The 13,549-nt window shown below is 42.5% G+C and overlaps 1 protein-coding gene across 1 annotated transcript in view; it reads right to left on the minus strand.

Moving 5' to 3' along the window:
* nrxn2b (neurexin 2b) overlaps window positions 1-13,549 on the minus strand; it is a 580,176-nt gene that overhangs the window by 15,669 nt on the left and 550,958 nt on the right. Inside the window, exon 19 of the mRNA XM_080051970.1 lies at window positions 821-1,146. Within this exon, the coding sequence (XP_079908096.1) occupies window positions 821-1,146 (326 nt within the window). The remainder of the gene's footprint in view (window positions 1-820; window positions 1,147-13,549) is intronic.

Below are 13,549 nucleotides of genomic sequence, written 5' to 3' on the forward strand. Positions count from 1 at the left end.
AACGCACATTCCCCCCTGGAACACATGGAGCCTGCTATTAGGCCTGTCTTTATGAGAGCAGTGGGCCTGGATGACCCACCTTTTCCATCTTCCAGTATGTGGGCAACAGCGTTTCCCTACTGCTTGCTAATTGCTGCACACCATGAGGGCAATAGCTACCATTAGCACATGTGGATAATCATCAGAACATTAATCACAGCCTTTCACATGCGTGTGAACGAGAATCATAAATATATGTTTATGCCTGCTAAGTTGCTGCTGCAGGATTTCCTTTTCATTATGTCCCTCACCTCCTCCAGAATGTGTTGATCTGTCTGGATGTGCTGTTATTTTCCAGCATCCTACCACGTCTGGGGTTTAGACAGCCATATGTTCTTAGAACAAATCAAAATTAAAGTGTGGATTGGTGTAGACTAGCCTTACAAACCTGTTATGTGACTCCATCACAGGCTGAGGGCTGTTTGAACATCTGAATGGGGCTAAGGGGTGTAAGGGGAAGCTGAAAATAAAACACTGTGCTGAGGACATGCCTGTTTCACCTTGCTGCTGAAGATTTATTTTGAAATGCCCATTCAGTTGTCCAAGAAGGGCCATCTGGTTATTTAGGCATGCTGTTTTACGCAGCACTTTAAGGTTTTGGGCAAAGTTTAGAAAGCCAATAATAAGTAGCTGAAAATGTTCCATCACAACGCACTGTACCAAAATGTCTCCCTGGCTCAGTGGGTCAAACACCAGCCTTCTTCTAGCTACGGAGTGCTCTTTAAACTTCTCAGTATGAACCCTGTAAACAAGCTTGGATCATTTAAACAAAACTGCTCACCTGTGTGACACTGTCCCTCATGGTAGGGGAGCGCTGTTTGCGGGTGGTGGTCGTGGCCATGGTGGTGGTCGTTTCCATGATTGTGGTGGACATATCAGCCAGCGGGGTGGTGGAGGTGGTGTCAGTCGTGAGCACCGAGGGCACGTCACCCACCAGCCGCAGGTTGCCCTGGGTCTGGACATTGGGGTCGCCCTCGGCCGCCAGTTTGAGTACCTGCAGGCCATTGTAGTACAGACCTGAGATCTGACCCTGGAAGTGGCGTCCCTTCTCTCCACCGCCACCAATTTTGATGAACGCCTGGCTGTTGAAGATTGTCAGCTGGCGACCTGGTATGTGAAAGATAAGGAAGAGGAAGAAATGACGAAGTAGAGAGAGGAAGTGGAGGTAAGTGTAGAAGAGGAACCATGGAAAGAGGAAAGGAAAAAGAGAGTGCGAAAAGTACAAATAAGTCATGGTCTCTGGGCAAGCTTGCATATGAAACAGTAAGTAAGTAATACACATTCACAGTGGGAAACGGGAGATAGGGAGACTATTTCAATCACATGGGATTCCTTTGGCAACACTTTAGGGATATTGGACCCTGGTTTGCTGCAGGTGTAGCCATTATACGGCTGGGCACGTGCCACTTTCTCAGAAAGGCAGCGTAAATCTGGCAGTCAAATAAATTGAAGGGGCAGTTGCGGCTTGACCCTGAGACTGAAGGTTTACAGCGAATTGCATCTCATTTGCACCGAAATTGAATATATTAGAACAATGCTGGGTCTGTGTCATTGACCTCCAATGCACCTGAGCTGCACGATGATAAAGTACCTCAGCCAGTGGGAAAAAAACTGTCGCCCAGCTCTGCCATCCAAAGGAGAAAAATAAGATCCTTATTGGAAGGAAATGTTTAATTCAGCAGGGGCTCTCCCTCTCTGTGGTCATTACAATTCATCTGGATGGATAGATGGATGAAGGCAGCATAGGGTCAACCCATTTAACCAGGGTCCAATACTAATGTGATACCAGGACTTGTGGTGAAGGGGTGGATGGTGGTGGTCTGACGTGTAGTTTTTCTTCCTGTATTTTCTCTCGCTGATGTCAGTTTGGTTTTATTTATACTTTTTTTCTACCCCATATTAGGATCCTGGCTCTCCTTGGGGACATCCCACCAAACCCCTTGGGCTGATGGAAACTTTGACCCCCTATTATGAGTCATGAGGGAAGCTGGAGAGAGGAAGGAGGGGAGTATTATTTGCAAGACACTGTTGGAAGGATGTGGTTTCAAAACAGACCTGATGAGGTAATTACTTAGAGGAGAAGGTAGGGAGAAACCAAAGAGCTTTTTTATGGATAAATCAATCCCTGAAAGGAAAGAAGTAGTGCGTTTCTTTGTGAAAGGGATATCGCACTAATGTGTGCATCTGCAAAATAGACTCTAGAGATGCCGTGCTACAGACCTCTGAAATGGGAGTTGAGTCTCTGAATGTTTGGATACATGTATGCAGATATACTGTTTACACAGGTATTAAAGTCTACTGCTGCTCATGCACATGTCATGATTTGATACTGACTGCTGTGTTAGTGTAATTGTGTGTTATAATGAAAGTTAATCCCCTGAATATCTTTTAAATGTTGCTATTGTTTTCTCTGTGGGACTGCAGGCCAGAAAGGAAAGCCTTGTATTTATCGGCACTGAGCTACTGTAGGGACATTTGTTTTCAATTAAGAGAGCTGAGAGGGTACTTCATCATTAATATCATGATTTACTCCCTTTCTATATGGGTACACTCGTTCTGACATGGTTATATCCCAGGTGGGTGGGACATACCAGACAAATGATGTCTATAACTGCACATATATGTGGGCGTAACTGCACATGTATGTGGGCGTAAATCCACATTTTCAGTATATGTGTACCTGTAAGTTTCCTACAGAAGTGCTGGAAAGATACATTTATTCTACTGTGATGGGCCATTACATGTGTCATCCCATTATCAGATCATTAGGCTCACATGGGACCCGGCTCTCATCCACTAACTTCATAATGACGAGACTTTCTGTCTGGCATATGCACTGTTGAAATAATAGCTGAATCTCACTCTATTATCTCATCACTAAGGACATTTGGAGTAGGAGTGATGGAAGGGACGGATTGTTGAATTATGGACATCAGCAAGTTAAAAAATACAGGAGAATAACCATGCTTGTGTAAATTCATAGAGAACCTTGATATATCACGCAAGAGCACACTTGAAAATGCACAGTCTAAGTCTACCTTACCCCTGTATCACTCTTCCTGTCCTTGACAAGAGGACACATACACACATACACGCACACACATCAATCCAGAGGGTCTCCCATTTCAAGCAGCACCCAGTTGGCCCCCACTCTGCAGTAAAGGGCGATGGAGTGCAGAGAAATTAAAGGGCAAGCATCATCATCCATCTCCCCCGAATGCTATTGGCCCTCTTGATTTACCAAACAGATCAAGTTCCAGTAAAGAAACGCCCGACTCTCCCTGTCTGTGAGCAGAACATAAGATGATCTGCTTAGACAGGACAGTTTACTCCTGAGGAGTTAAGTGTATTGGTGTCACAGTAACACTCTGAGCCAGTAGAGAACCAAGAAAGCCACATTGACAAGAAGCTTATGATTATAACGCAGAGTAGGGGATTAGCTATATACCAACGGAAAAGTCTGTGCACATGCATCGGCGAATAATGACATATTCCTTAAAGTGTCCAAGAATCCGCAGGGTGACCTATTTTATCCTGCCATGCTACTACAGCATGTGACGATGTTCTTCGTTTTAAAAAAGTGCAGTAAGACAGGTCTTGATTGCAGCAGAGGACCGTGACAGCCATTTATACCTTCATACCATCAGAAGGCGCAACAAAGAAGAAAGGTGCCCTCTAGACTAGATGAAGGGAAATCAGCGTTTGTTTTCAGAGCTGTCTGGTCAGGATGAGACTTTAACAGGGCCTGATGAAGTTATTGTTTCAGGGTCTGCCTGGCCAAATCAAAAGTGACATGCGGTTTTAGAGCCAATTTTGTTAACGGCCACGAGCGAGGATGGGGATGAGGGGGAGAAAAATAGGCCTCTGCATGACAAGCAATCACAGCGCTTAATATGACGGAGCTGGATGTGGCGCCGCAGCTGTGTGCATGTGTATAATAACTTATGAAATATGTCAGTGAGATAACCTTTATGTGTGTGATAGTTGGCCTTTTCAAGTAGTGTGTATATGCCGAACATTTATTTACATACGTCTCCCCCCTTGTGTGTGAAAATGTGTGACTGGACAGCTTTTCGTGCGTGTTTGTAGCAGACAGCACAGCACACGGGGTTTGCACACTGATGAGGGTCTATTGGACAACTTTGACGGGATTGGTCGGCTGCTGCCTCGCCTCTATCCCCTGGGTTAATAAGATGATATGTATTTAATGGGCACAGGTTTAGGATTGGAGGGACTGCGCTGTTTGGGATGTGCCGGGGGTTGCAGGCATGCAGCCAGCCTATAATTATAACAGTCATTCATGGTCATACGAAATGCCTTATATACCAGCAAAGCAGAGACTGTATTGGTCAGGATTCGGCAATGAGCTGCTTCAGACTCAAGCTTGATAGATCTATCCTTCTGTCTGTTTATCCATTCATCCTGATATCTGCAGACATAAGCTAGCCTTAGCTACCTGGCTGCATGGTTCAAATGCTGAACATATTCAGACTCCAGTGGGTTCTCTCATGCAGTAGCTAGAGATTAAGCCTCTTTAACAAATACAAACCCAGAGCTCTGATCAGTGTGCAGAGTCTGTTTTAAATCTCTCCCCAACATACAACCCATCTACGTATATGTCCATCCATTATTTATCAAAGGATGGTACCTTTCTTCCTTTAGTTCTGAACTCCGTACTTTACTCATTACTCGTTATATTTAAATCCATACAGTATGTTCTTATAAATCCCACGTGGAAATTTAGAATGTACCAAGTAGCACAGTGTCCCTCAAATTTGTCACAACAAAGTGGGTAAAAATAGCTCAGGGTAAAAAAGGAATATGTATTTAAGCTGGAAAATATAAAGTAAAGCAACATAAAAGAGTGCAAGGGGAGCCTCAAGAGCAGGGAGCAGTCATATTGTACTTATTATCATTTGAATCCCAAGGCTAGGTTTCCAGTTGAGATTGGTGAGGATAGTGTGACCTTTACATGCCCCTTTTGTCTTGAAATTGTGATTATGGGGTCCTGCAGCTTGTTCATCTTTGCTCCTGTCCTACAGCCTGGAAATACATATTATCCTGATCCTTGGCTAAGAGCTGTGCACCCTTTGTTACTTAAATAGGGCATTTGGGTAAAGGGCCCAGGCCCCCAGGACGCTGCCTTCTCCGAGCAGCCAGCATGGACAGGTGGCCACGCCTGGTATTACACGCATTAGACTGTCTGTGACGGGTCCGTAAATCAAAATGGAGATCATAGAGGTCCAGCCCAGGTCCAGCCCCATTCATTCCCAATACAATTTCGTCAAACAAGAATGTATCTCCGCTAAATTTTTTCTGGATATCGATCAAAGGCTCATACTTTTCTTTAGACCATGTACTAATAGAATGGAAGTTTTCGCTTTTCAAAACGCCACCGAAAGCGTTTTATAGCCGTTTTATTTTCAGTTTTAGCCGTTAGGCGTGTAGCCGCTAAAAGGAGCCGTAGTGAAACAACCGTTGCTTTGGCCGGCCCGGCCTCCGATGGCGGGAGGAATCTTCGTTTATCACTATATTACTTTACAACGACGGGGTGTAATTTAAAGATTACATATAGAGAATCATCGGGGATTAGTAACTTATACTTCCATGGTCGATAAACAATGCAACTGTGCTCGTCCCGCTTAGCTTAATGCACGGACATATTATAACGTTACACTGAGTAACGTCATGCTTTAGGGGCGTGCCAAGCTCACGTGAAGCAGAAAGTCACTTCCTTGTGGCTTCCCTGCGCCAATGAGCAGCTTTCATAGGAATGAATGGGCGCCATGTTTCAATACGGTGTCCATTTCTTTATATGTCCATGAAAGGGCCTGGTGGGCAGGACTAATTCTAACGGCACTACTAAATGCAATCACAACCGCCTTTGGTTGGATCACCCAAGGGGTCTTAGTGGCCAATGGCGTAGCAGGTGAGAAGCACTCTAACTTCGATTTTCTCAAATCATTATGGTAATGACCCCTGCAAGACACAGCATCTTGTGCAGCTGGTTTATTTTTACATTTGCAATGCACAGTGAAATGCAGCGTTCCTCCACTACCACCCCCAGCTGTCAGGTAATCAATATGAAGAGAGATGTGGACGCCCTCCTACTGTACATCTAACACTGGCCTGTCATTATGACGCATATGTCATATGACACATTCCTAACAGAAAATGTACTGGCCATGGGTTAGCTCCTGAGTCATCTATCAGATAAGAGAGAGGGAGAAGATAAGGAAAATAAAAGGTTGGACAGGGAGAGAATGCTGACATTATTAAAAGAGGAAAAAAATGTGACAAAGAAAAGTTGAGATGTAAGTTAGTGAGTGAACAGTGGCGACTGAAAGCGAAAGAGGCACAGGAGAGTACACTGAAGTGCTTGCGCTGTCACGTATTGCTTTCCACCTTCATTGTGAAGTGTCGTCAGCTGGTTAACATGGTTAACCTTGCGGTGATGACACGGTCTAATAATATGTACCGGGCTTATTTTGAGGCCATAACTTCCTGTTGTGTGTATCATTGCATCCCTGCCGTTTGACAAGAAAATATTCTCATATGGAGGACTGGGTATACATTTACACTTACTAAAATAACATGCTCAGCTAGATGTGCTGTCAGAAATAGCAGAGTGAAAATAATCTCAGTACAGTCAGTGTGATAAATCTGTCTTCTATCAGTATTAACAACATTGCAATCAGAAAAGTTATTCTGATATACATTTCTGAGAATGGTAAGAACACTCTGACATCACTAAAAATATGTCTTATTGGGCAAAAAAACACAAACTTTCAAATGGACATGTTGTGAACAAACCACCAGGATGTCCAAACATATTTGAAAGAAAAAACAAAGGTGACTCCTAGTATGTTGAAAAACCACCTAACGCAATGTAAAGCTGTCTGAAGAAATTAAGGCATTGTGGGATAGTAGTTATTTCAGAAACAGTAGGTTAAAGTCCCTGCCAGTTGTGGATTAATGTTTGTGAAGGAGATAACTTTTAATAAGAGTAAATAATTGCATTTTCTTTCATTTATAATACGCATATAACACACATTGCACATACATTGTGTATAAGTAAATCTAGTATATACACATTTGCTCCTGTGTTATATTAAATGGGCATCCCCGTGTTGTAGAATGCCAAATAATCTAACCTTAAATTGTACCAAGAAATGTCATAGATTGCTTATCCACACAACATTTGTGACAGCCAAATGCGGGAATGGGCTGAGGCGATTTGGGGCAAATTATTTTCTTCCAGTGGGTCAGATTGTTACCTACTAATAAGGTATCCTCACTTAAGGTTTTACTAGCCAATAAAAGGGTGTAGATAAGCTGGGTTGTCTACAACCTGTCTGATCATATGACTGATTGTGTTGTGCGGCCAGATTTCAGCCATTACTTTGATGAGTATAATGTTGACGTTGGATAGAAATGGCTTTGAAAAATAAATTTTATTATTCCTTGTGTTTTTCTTAAATTTTTTTGTGTGGTTTTACTAAGATTAGTCTTGTCCTTGTTAAAATGTTTCTGCAGGTGGGCGGCGCTCTTTATTTATCTGGTCAGGAATGGTAGATATATAAAATATCATACTGACTTTTACCTGTTACAGAAAATGGGAAAGGCAACACTTCCTGTTTGCCGGAGGATTTTTCTAACGAAAGACCCATCGGCAGATCTAACGCTTTTAACGGTTGGGTACAGGTTGCATCACTCCTGGCTGACGTGAGTTAAAAATAGAGAGCAGAATGTTGTTTAGATAAGTCCTTCAACCAAAAGCAACCTGCTCCCTAAAAGCTGTTGCAGGAACAGTTGGAGTAATAGCAAGTTTCCAGTTGCAGCTTTGCATCGATGCACCATCCTCCTCGCTTTTTTTTTCAAAAGGAGAGAAATGGCTTGTCTCAGATGAGTTGTGGTCGGTAATTACAAGCTGAGCTGTGCCAAAGCCAGGGAGTGGGCTTGGCTTGGGCCACGCTCTGCTTGCTAATGCACAGATTGCTTGTCGGAGGCTATGAAATAATGGCTGTGTGTCTGCTACAACCAGGATGTAGGTGGAGAAGAGGGGAGGGGATGGAGTTTGGATAATGTTCTCTTACCAGGCATAGGCCCTCCCCGGGGCAGTGAGTGACTAACATGGAGGTTGTGGTCGTTGGAGGGAGACATAGGGAACGTGCAGGGGGACGATCTAAGTTTACCCATCTCAGGTGCAGGGGATAGGAAAAGGACTGCAGCAGTATCTTTCTACTTTCACCTTCATTACGCCTATCTCAGCCTCCTCCTACTGCTGTTATCTCGCAGAGAGGAGGGATGCCATATGGCTGCAAGGAGCTTATATCTATAATGTTTTCTCTTAGCTGAATTGCAGGGTGGGAGGGATGGCCTAGAATTGTCAATACACTGCTTTGTGATGTGCAGAACAGAAAGTCGGACTGTTTGCGTGCAGTCTATATGGGTTTGCATTACAAATCCTTCACGCGCCTCCTGAATTTTCGAGTATGTCTATCAACAAACAAGAACTCCCCCATTTCCATTTTCTTCTTTACAAAACAAAGAGAACAAACAGGCGGAAATACTAAAGCACAATAAGGGTGGGGACAAAGTCGATTTATGAAGTGTTCCCAAGTTATCTCCTTAGCACAAGGCTCTCTTTGGTAATTAAGAGAGTTTTGCTTTTTCGGTCCTCACAAGTTAGGCCGGTTTGGATAGAACACTATGAATAAATTGTGTTTGACAATGGAGATGAGAGGCCAAATGCAGCATGAAGTTAGACTGAAAGCCTTGTGCGGCAGCCTGCAGCCCTGAGGTCCTTGACAGGAGCTGAAGGCACAGAGATTGTGGCAGTGAGTTTTACGACAATAGATTGGATTGAGTCATAATTTGGCTGTATATCTGATCCCATATATGTATGCAGATCTTAAACATTTGACACATCGAGGTTGGGGCACGGAAAGAAATGGCACGGTGGTTAGCAGGGGACAGTTTTCTCTCTTTGTATTCACTCCAGCTGTGACTATGCTGCTTTTTAGGCCATTTCATGGTAGGGGACCATCAAATAACAGCCAAGTGTCCCTTGATTCCAGTTACAGAGCTGCTTTTCTCGCAGCACTTTTCCACTCATGAGCGAGCACGTTAACACCCATATAGTTTTCTTCTCTCCAATATTGCCATGATGGTGTAGACACATCAAATAAGAAAACAAGATAGTAACTCGGCAGGATACGCAGCTCATCATAGAGTTGCTGAAAGATGGACTCGGATAGATTTTGTTCTCCGTTGGCCGCAGCCTGCTGTGAGAGAACCTCTGAAATGAAGCTGGGATCATGAATAGCCGATCTGGGCCGGTGCCTGGCCTGGAGATGTTGATTTGGGCTCTGGACCGCACACAGAGTGGGAGGACTTGATTGCTTTTGATTAGGGAATGGGGAAGCTCACACCAGACCATTAACCACCAATGAACATTCAACCAGATTCTACAGCTTTCCTTTTCATGCCACAGATAACTGGTGGTGTAGTTTTCCTCGTCTCTTAAGATCTGAATTGTCCTGGGTTTGGACAACTTGCCAGAAGAAGACGTACAGCTGCTATTCATTAGGAAGCTTTGCTCGCGTGACGTCCTCGCTAATTTGCACAACTAATGCTGGGCTTACACTACACGACTTTTCACGCGATTTGACAGTCGCAGACAATCTTCCAATGTCGGACTGAAATCACAGAAGTCGTGCTGGAGTTGTGGCGTGCACACGTAATCTCAGTCGTTTGGTGTAAGGTGGTCTTCCGACACGATTTCAGCCAGTCTTCTTCTCGTCTTGACATTCCGACAATATCAAACATGTTTGATATTATCGTTAGTCTTAAGGGGTTGGCTCAAGCAAAATGACGTAAACACTGTCACACTCTCGCATGCACCAAGCACGACAGGAGGAGCGGCATGTGGCCGTCTGTGCAGGGACTTATTTAGGAATTTTTTTACCTTGAAGCCTCGGCGGGAGAACCAGGCTGACAGCCGCGCAACCTTAACACTCTACCGTCAAATACAGGGTTAGGAGTTAAAGTTATTGGGGGACGAGTCAAAATAACTAAAGGAAGTCCCCCGCTCGGAATATTGAATTAACCTTTTTTTAATTAAATAATCACTATCGCGTTTGCGGAAATAATATTAATCTCAAAAGGAATCTAGTTGTAGTCTTGCAATATGAGACCCCCTGTCTTTTCAAAATCTCACTCTGTGACTGAAAACTAATGACTAGTTGTCTTCAGGTGTGAGTTGATTGTCTTTAGATGTAAGAGGGTTTCAGTCTTCAGTCTTTTCAAAGTCTTTTAAAAGTCCTCTAGTGTAAGCCCAGCATAAGGGGAATTTATTTTTGCTGGTTATTTGTAATTTTTATTTTCCTGTGGAGATCTCTGATGAGATCAGGACGCTGCAACATGTTACTATTGTAACTATTTTATTGGTTACATTTATGTTGAGAAATGCTTGCCACGTTTTCAGCAAAGCTCAAGTGTTGATGGCAAGAATAATAAATATCTGGGATGAGAGAAAGACGCATGGAAAGGGGACACATTCGAGCAAGTTTTGGTTGGACAGAGTTGTTGAAAACTTTTGGCACTCAGATTTTCCCCCTCCATTGAGTCCCCGTAATGGCTGCCTTTTTGGATTTAGTCAGCAGGCAGCAGAGTCGGACAGAGACGCTCAGTCTCATCTGCGTCACACACAGTAGCGGAGACTGGGATGAGGGCTTTGGAGTGAGATGCCGTGACACATCACAGTTCTCCTCTAGGACACTGCTGGCTTCAATGACTTCCATTATATCTCAGTGTGACCAAAATACAGATTTTGGAGAATAATTGCGAGCAATTACTACTGTTGCAATACCAATGGGATCTGTAAGATGGGCAAGTTTCTCAGTGCTCGTTGAATTTTACAGAATTGAAGGCACTTGGATGGGAGACCCATTGGGCTGATTGTTTTGATGCAATCATGTCATAAATTCAGAGACCAAATCCCCTTATTGATAACACACACAAACACACACACACACACACACACACACACACGCATACACACACATGCACACACGCACACACACACACACACTCCTTAACTCTCATTAAAATTCAAACAGTCTTGACAACAGTCTGCTTAACAAATAACATGTAGAACAGTGCATTCAAAACATGTAGCATTTCCTTAATGGTGAAAACAATAAATGTTAAAGGGACCTTCGTTTATTTCTTAATACCGGTACACATTTATTTTCAATGATCCAGAGCAGATGTGTCACTTCTGAATTTGGTATTTAGTTATTTGCTTTGTTTTAACCCTCTGAGTTTTGCATTACGTGGAAGTGGAGACAAGGGTAAGAAGTTGCCAGTTGGAGATTTTTGTCATTTTAGTCATAGTTAGAACTTAGTTAGCTTTTCATTTAGTTTTTGTCCCAAGCGATCGCCGAAACCTGTCCAAGTTCTTCCAAATACTGACATCAAGGTCCAATTATGTTCAAATGTTAAACACCATTTATAACAAGGTTATAACTGAGGGATCTCTTAATTTTGTCACCAGCAGGGCGAAGCTGGAAAAGTTATCAAATCGTTTCATATGACAGCTTGTGGTGGAAGGCGGGGAGTCATGAGAGAGCCCCTCAGCATTTAGTTTGGATGGAGTTTGATTTGCTGTTAGGTGGTTAGATTCTGCTAAGACATTTCTTAGCTTTAAGTTCTAGCCGCTTCCTTATCAAAGCAACAAAAAGCTTTAACCCTTTGACCTTGGAAATGTCCGCTCATCCCCTTCATTATCTAGACTCATGTGTCTTACATGTGTTAGAAATGCCTTTTCCAAAACCACTTTGCCTTGGCAGTCCATGACGTGTGTGTTACTTTGTCTTTAATGAATCTAATCAAATGAACAAATAAGCAAACGTGGAACATTTCTGTGAAAATGCACACTGATCAAAGCCCTCACTTAAAGTTTGATGGGGTTAATTTGTTTATTTCATCTCCCTCATTTCTCCCAATACTGTCATCTAAATGATTGGATGCATACTGTTCTCAAACTAGAGAAGAAAGAGAATAATACATTACATTTCAAGCTGATTCCCTTCTTAGAGATTCCTAGCGTGCACAAATAATTTTTAGAAGTAGGGCGAGTAATTTTTTATTGATCCACTTTTTAATTCAACTTTCATCTCCCAAGTCTTTTTTAATTATGACATGTGTTGTAACTACCCTCAGCAGAAATGCATTCCCTGGCGCAACGTTGGAGACCAGTAAAAGTCAGTTTATAGGAGCTGGAGATGAATGCAGGGGTTGTTTTGTTTACATGAAATAAATATGTGGGCGTTTCATTTATCTTGTTTGTCTGTCGCATGAATACTTCATTTAGCTCCCTGAGACAACTTGTATCTTCTGGAATCATCCCTGCATGTGTTATCATTCACAATAAGGAGCCCCCTAAAGCTAATTGGCTTATGTCGAAACTTAATTTGTGATAATCTCATACCATATTTCATGCATATTTAAGAAAAGGCAAACCTTACTGACACATAATCCGATAATCTACACTATAACCATCCCTATACTGTGCCTTTTATTCAGATAAGTGGTACTGTACTATGTGTGCTTTTGTTACTATCTTTTTGGAACTACCAGACTTTAAAACGTGCTCAGAAGAAAAATTATAAATACGTCTGCTGTGCTTCTATAACAACACAGACACTATTTGAAGACTCGGCCCCATATACAGGTTGCTGTCCTTCTGATTTATTTTATTCCTCTCTTTTTTTAAGAATCAACCACCTTCAGCAGCACAAACACGGCACAAGACAAAGACGAAGAGGTTGGGACATTTGGTACTCAAAGGGTTAAAGGATCATCACACTTATGGCACTAGTTATACGCAGCGTTGGGCAGAAAAAGGCGCCCACGGTCTGCGATGAATACAGACTGATTACGGAACAAACATATCAACAGTCCCTTTAACTTTTAGTGACTTTCATTGGGGATTCAATTTTCTTTCTTGAAGAGACAGTGATATATATGTATATACAGGTGAAACTCGAAAAATTAGAATATCGTGCAAAAGTTAATTTATTTCAGTAATTCAACTTTAAAGGTGAAAATAATATCTTATACAGACTCATTACATGCAAAGTGAGATATGTGAATCCTTTATTTGTTATAATTGTGATTATTATGGCTTACAGTTTATAAAAAACCCAAATTCAAAATCTCAGAAAATTAGAATATTACATCAAATCATTAAAAAAAAGGTTTTTAAATACAGAAATGTCGGCCCTCTAGAAAGTATAATCATGCATATGTACTAAGTACTTGGTTTGGGCCCCTTTTGCATGAATTCTTGCCTCAATGCGGTGTGGCATGGATGCTATGGAGTTCAGGTCAGGAGAGTTGTCTGGCCATTCATGCACAGTAATACCATGGTCAGTCAACCAGTTATGGTACTGTGGGCAGGTGCCAAGTCTAGCTGAAAATGGAAATTGTCATCACCATAAAG

Source organism: Ammodytes marinus (genome assembly GCF_949987685.1).
Source record: "Ammodytes marinus genome assembly, chromosome: 23".
Classification (NCBI taxonomy): Eukaryota; Metazoa; Chordata; class Actinopteri; order Uranoscopiformes; family Ammodytidae; genus Ammodytes; species Ammodytes marinus.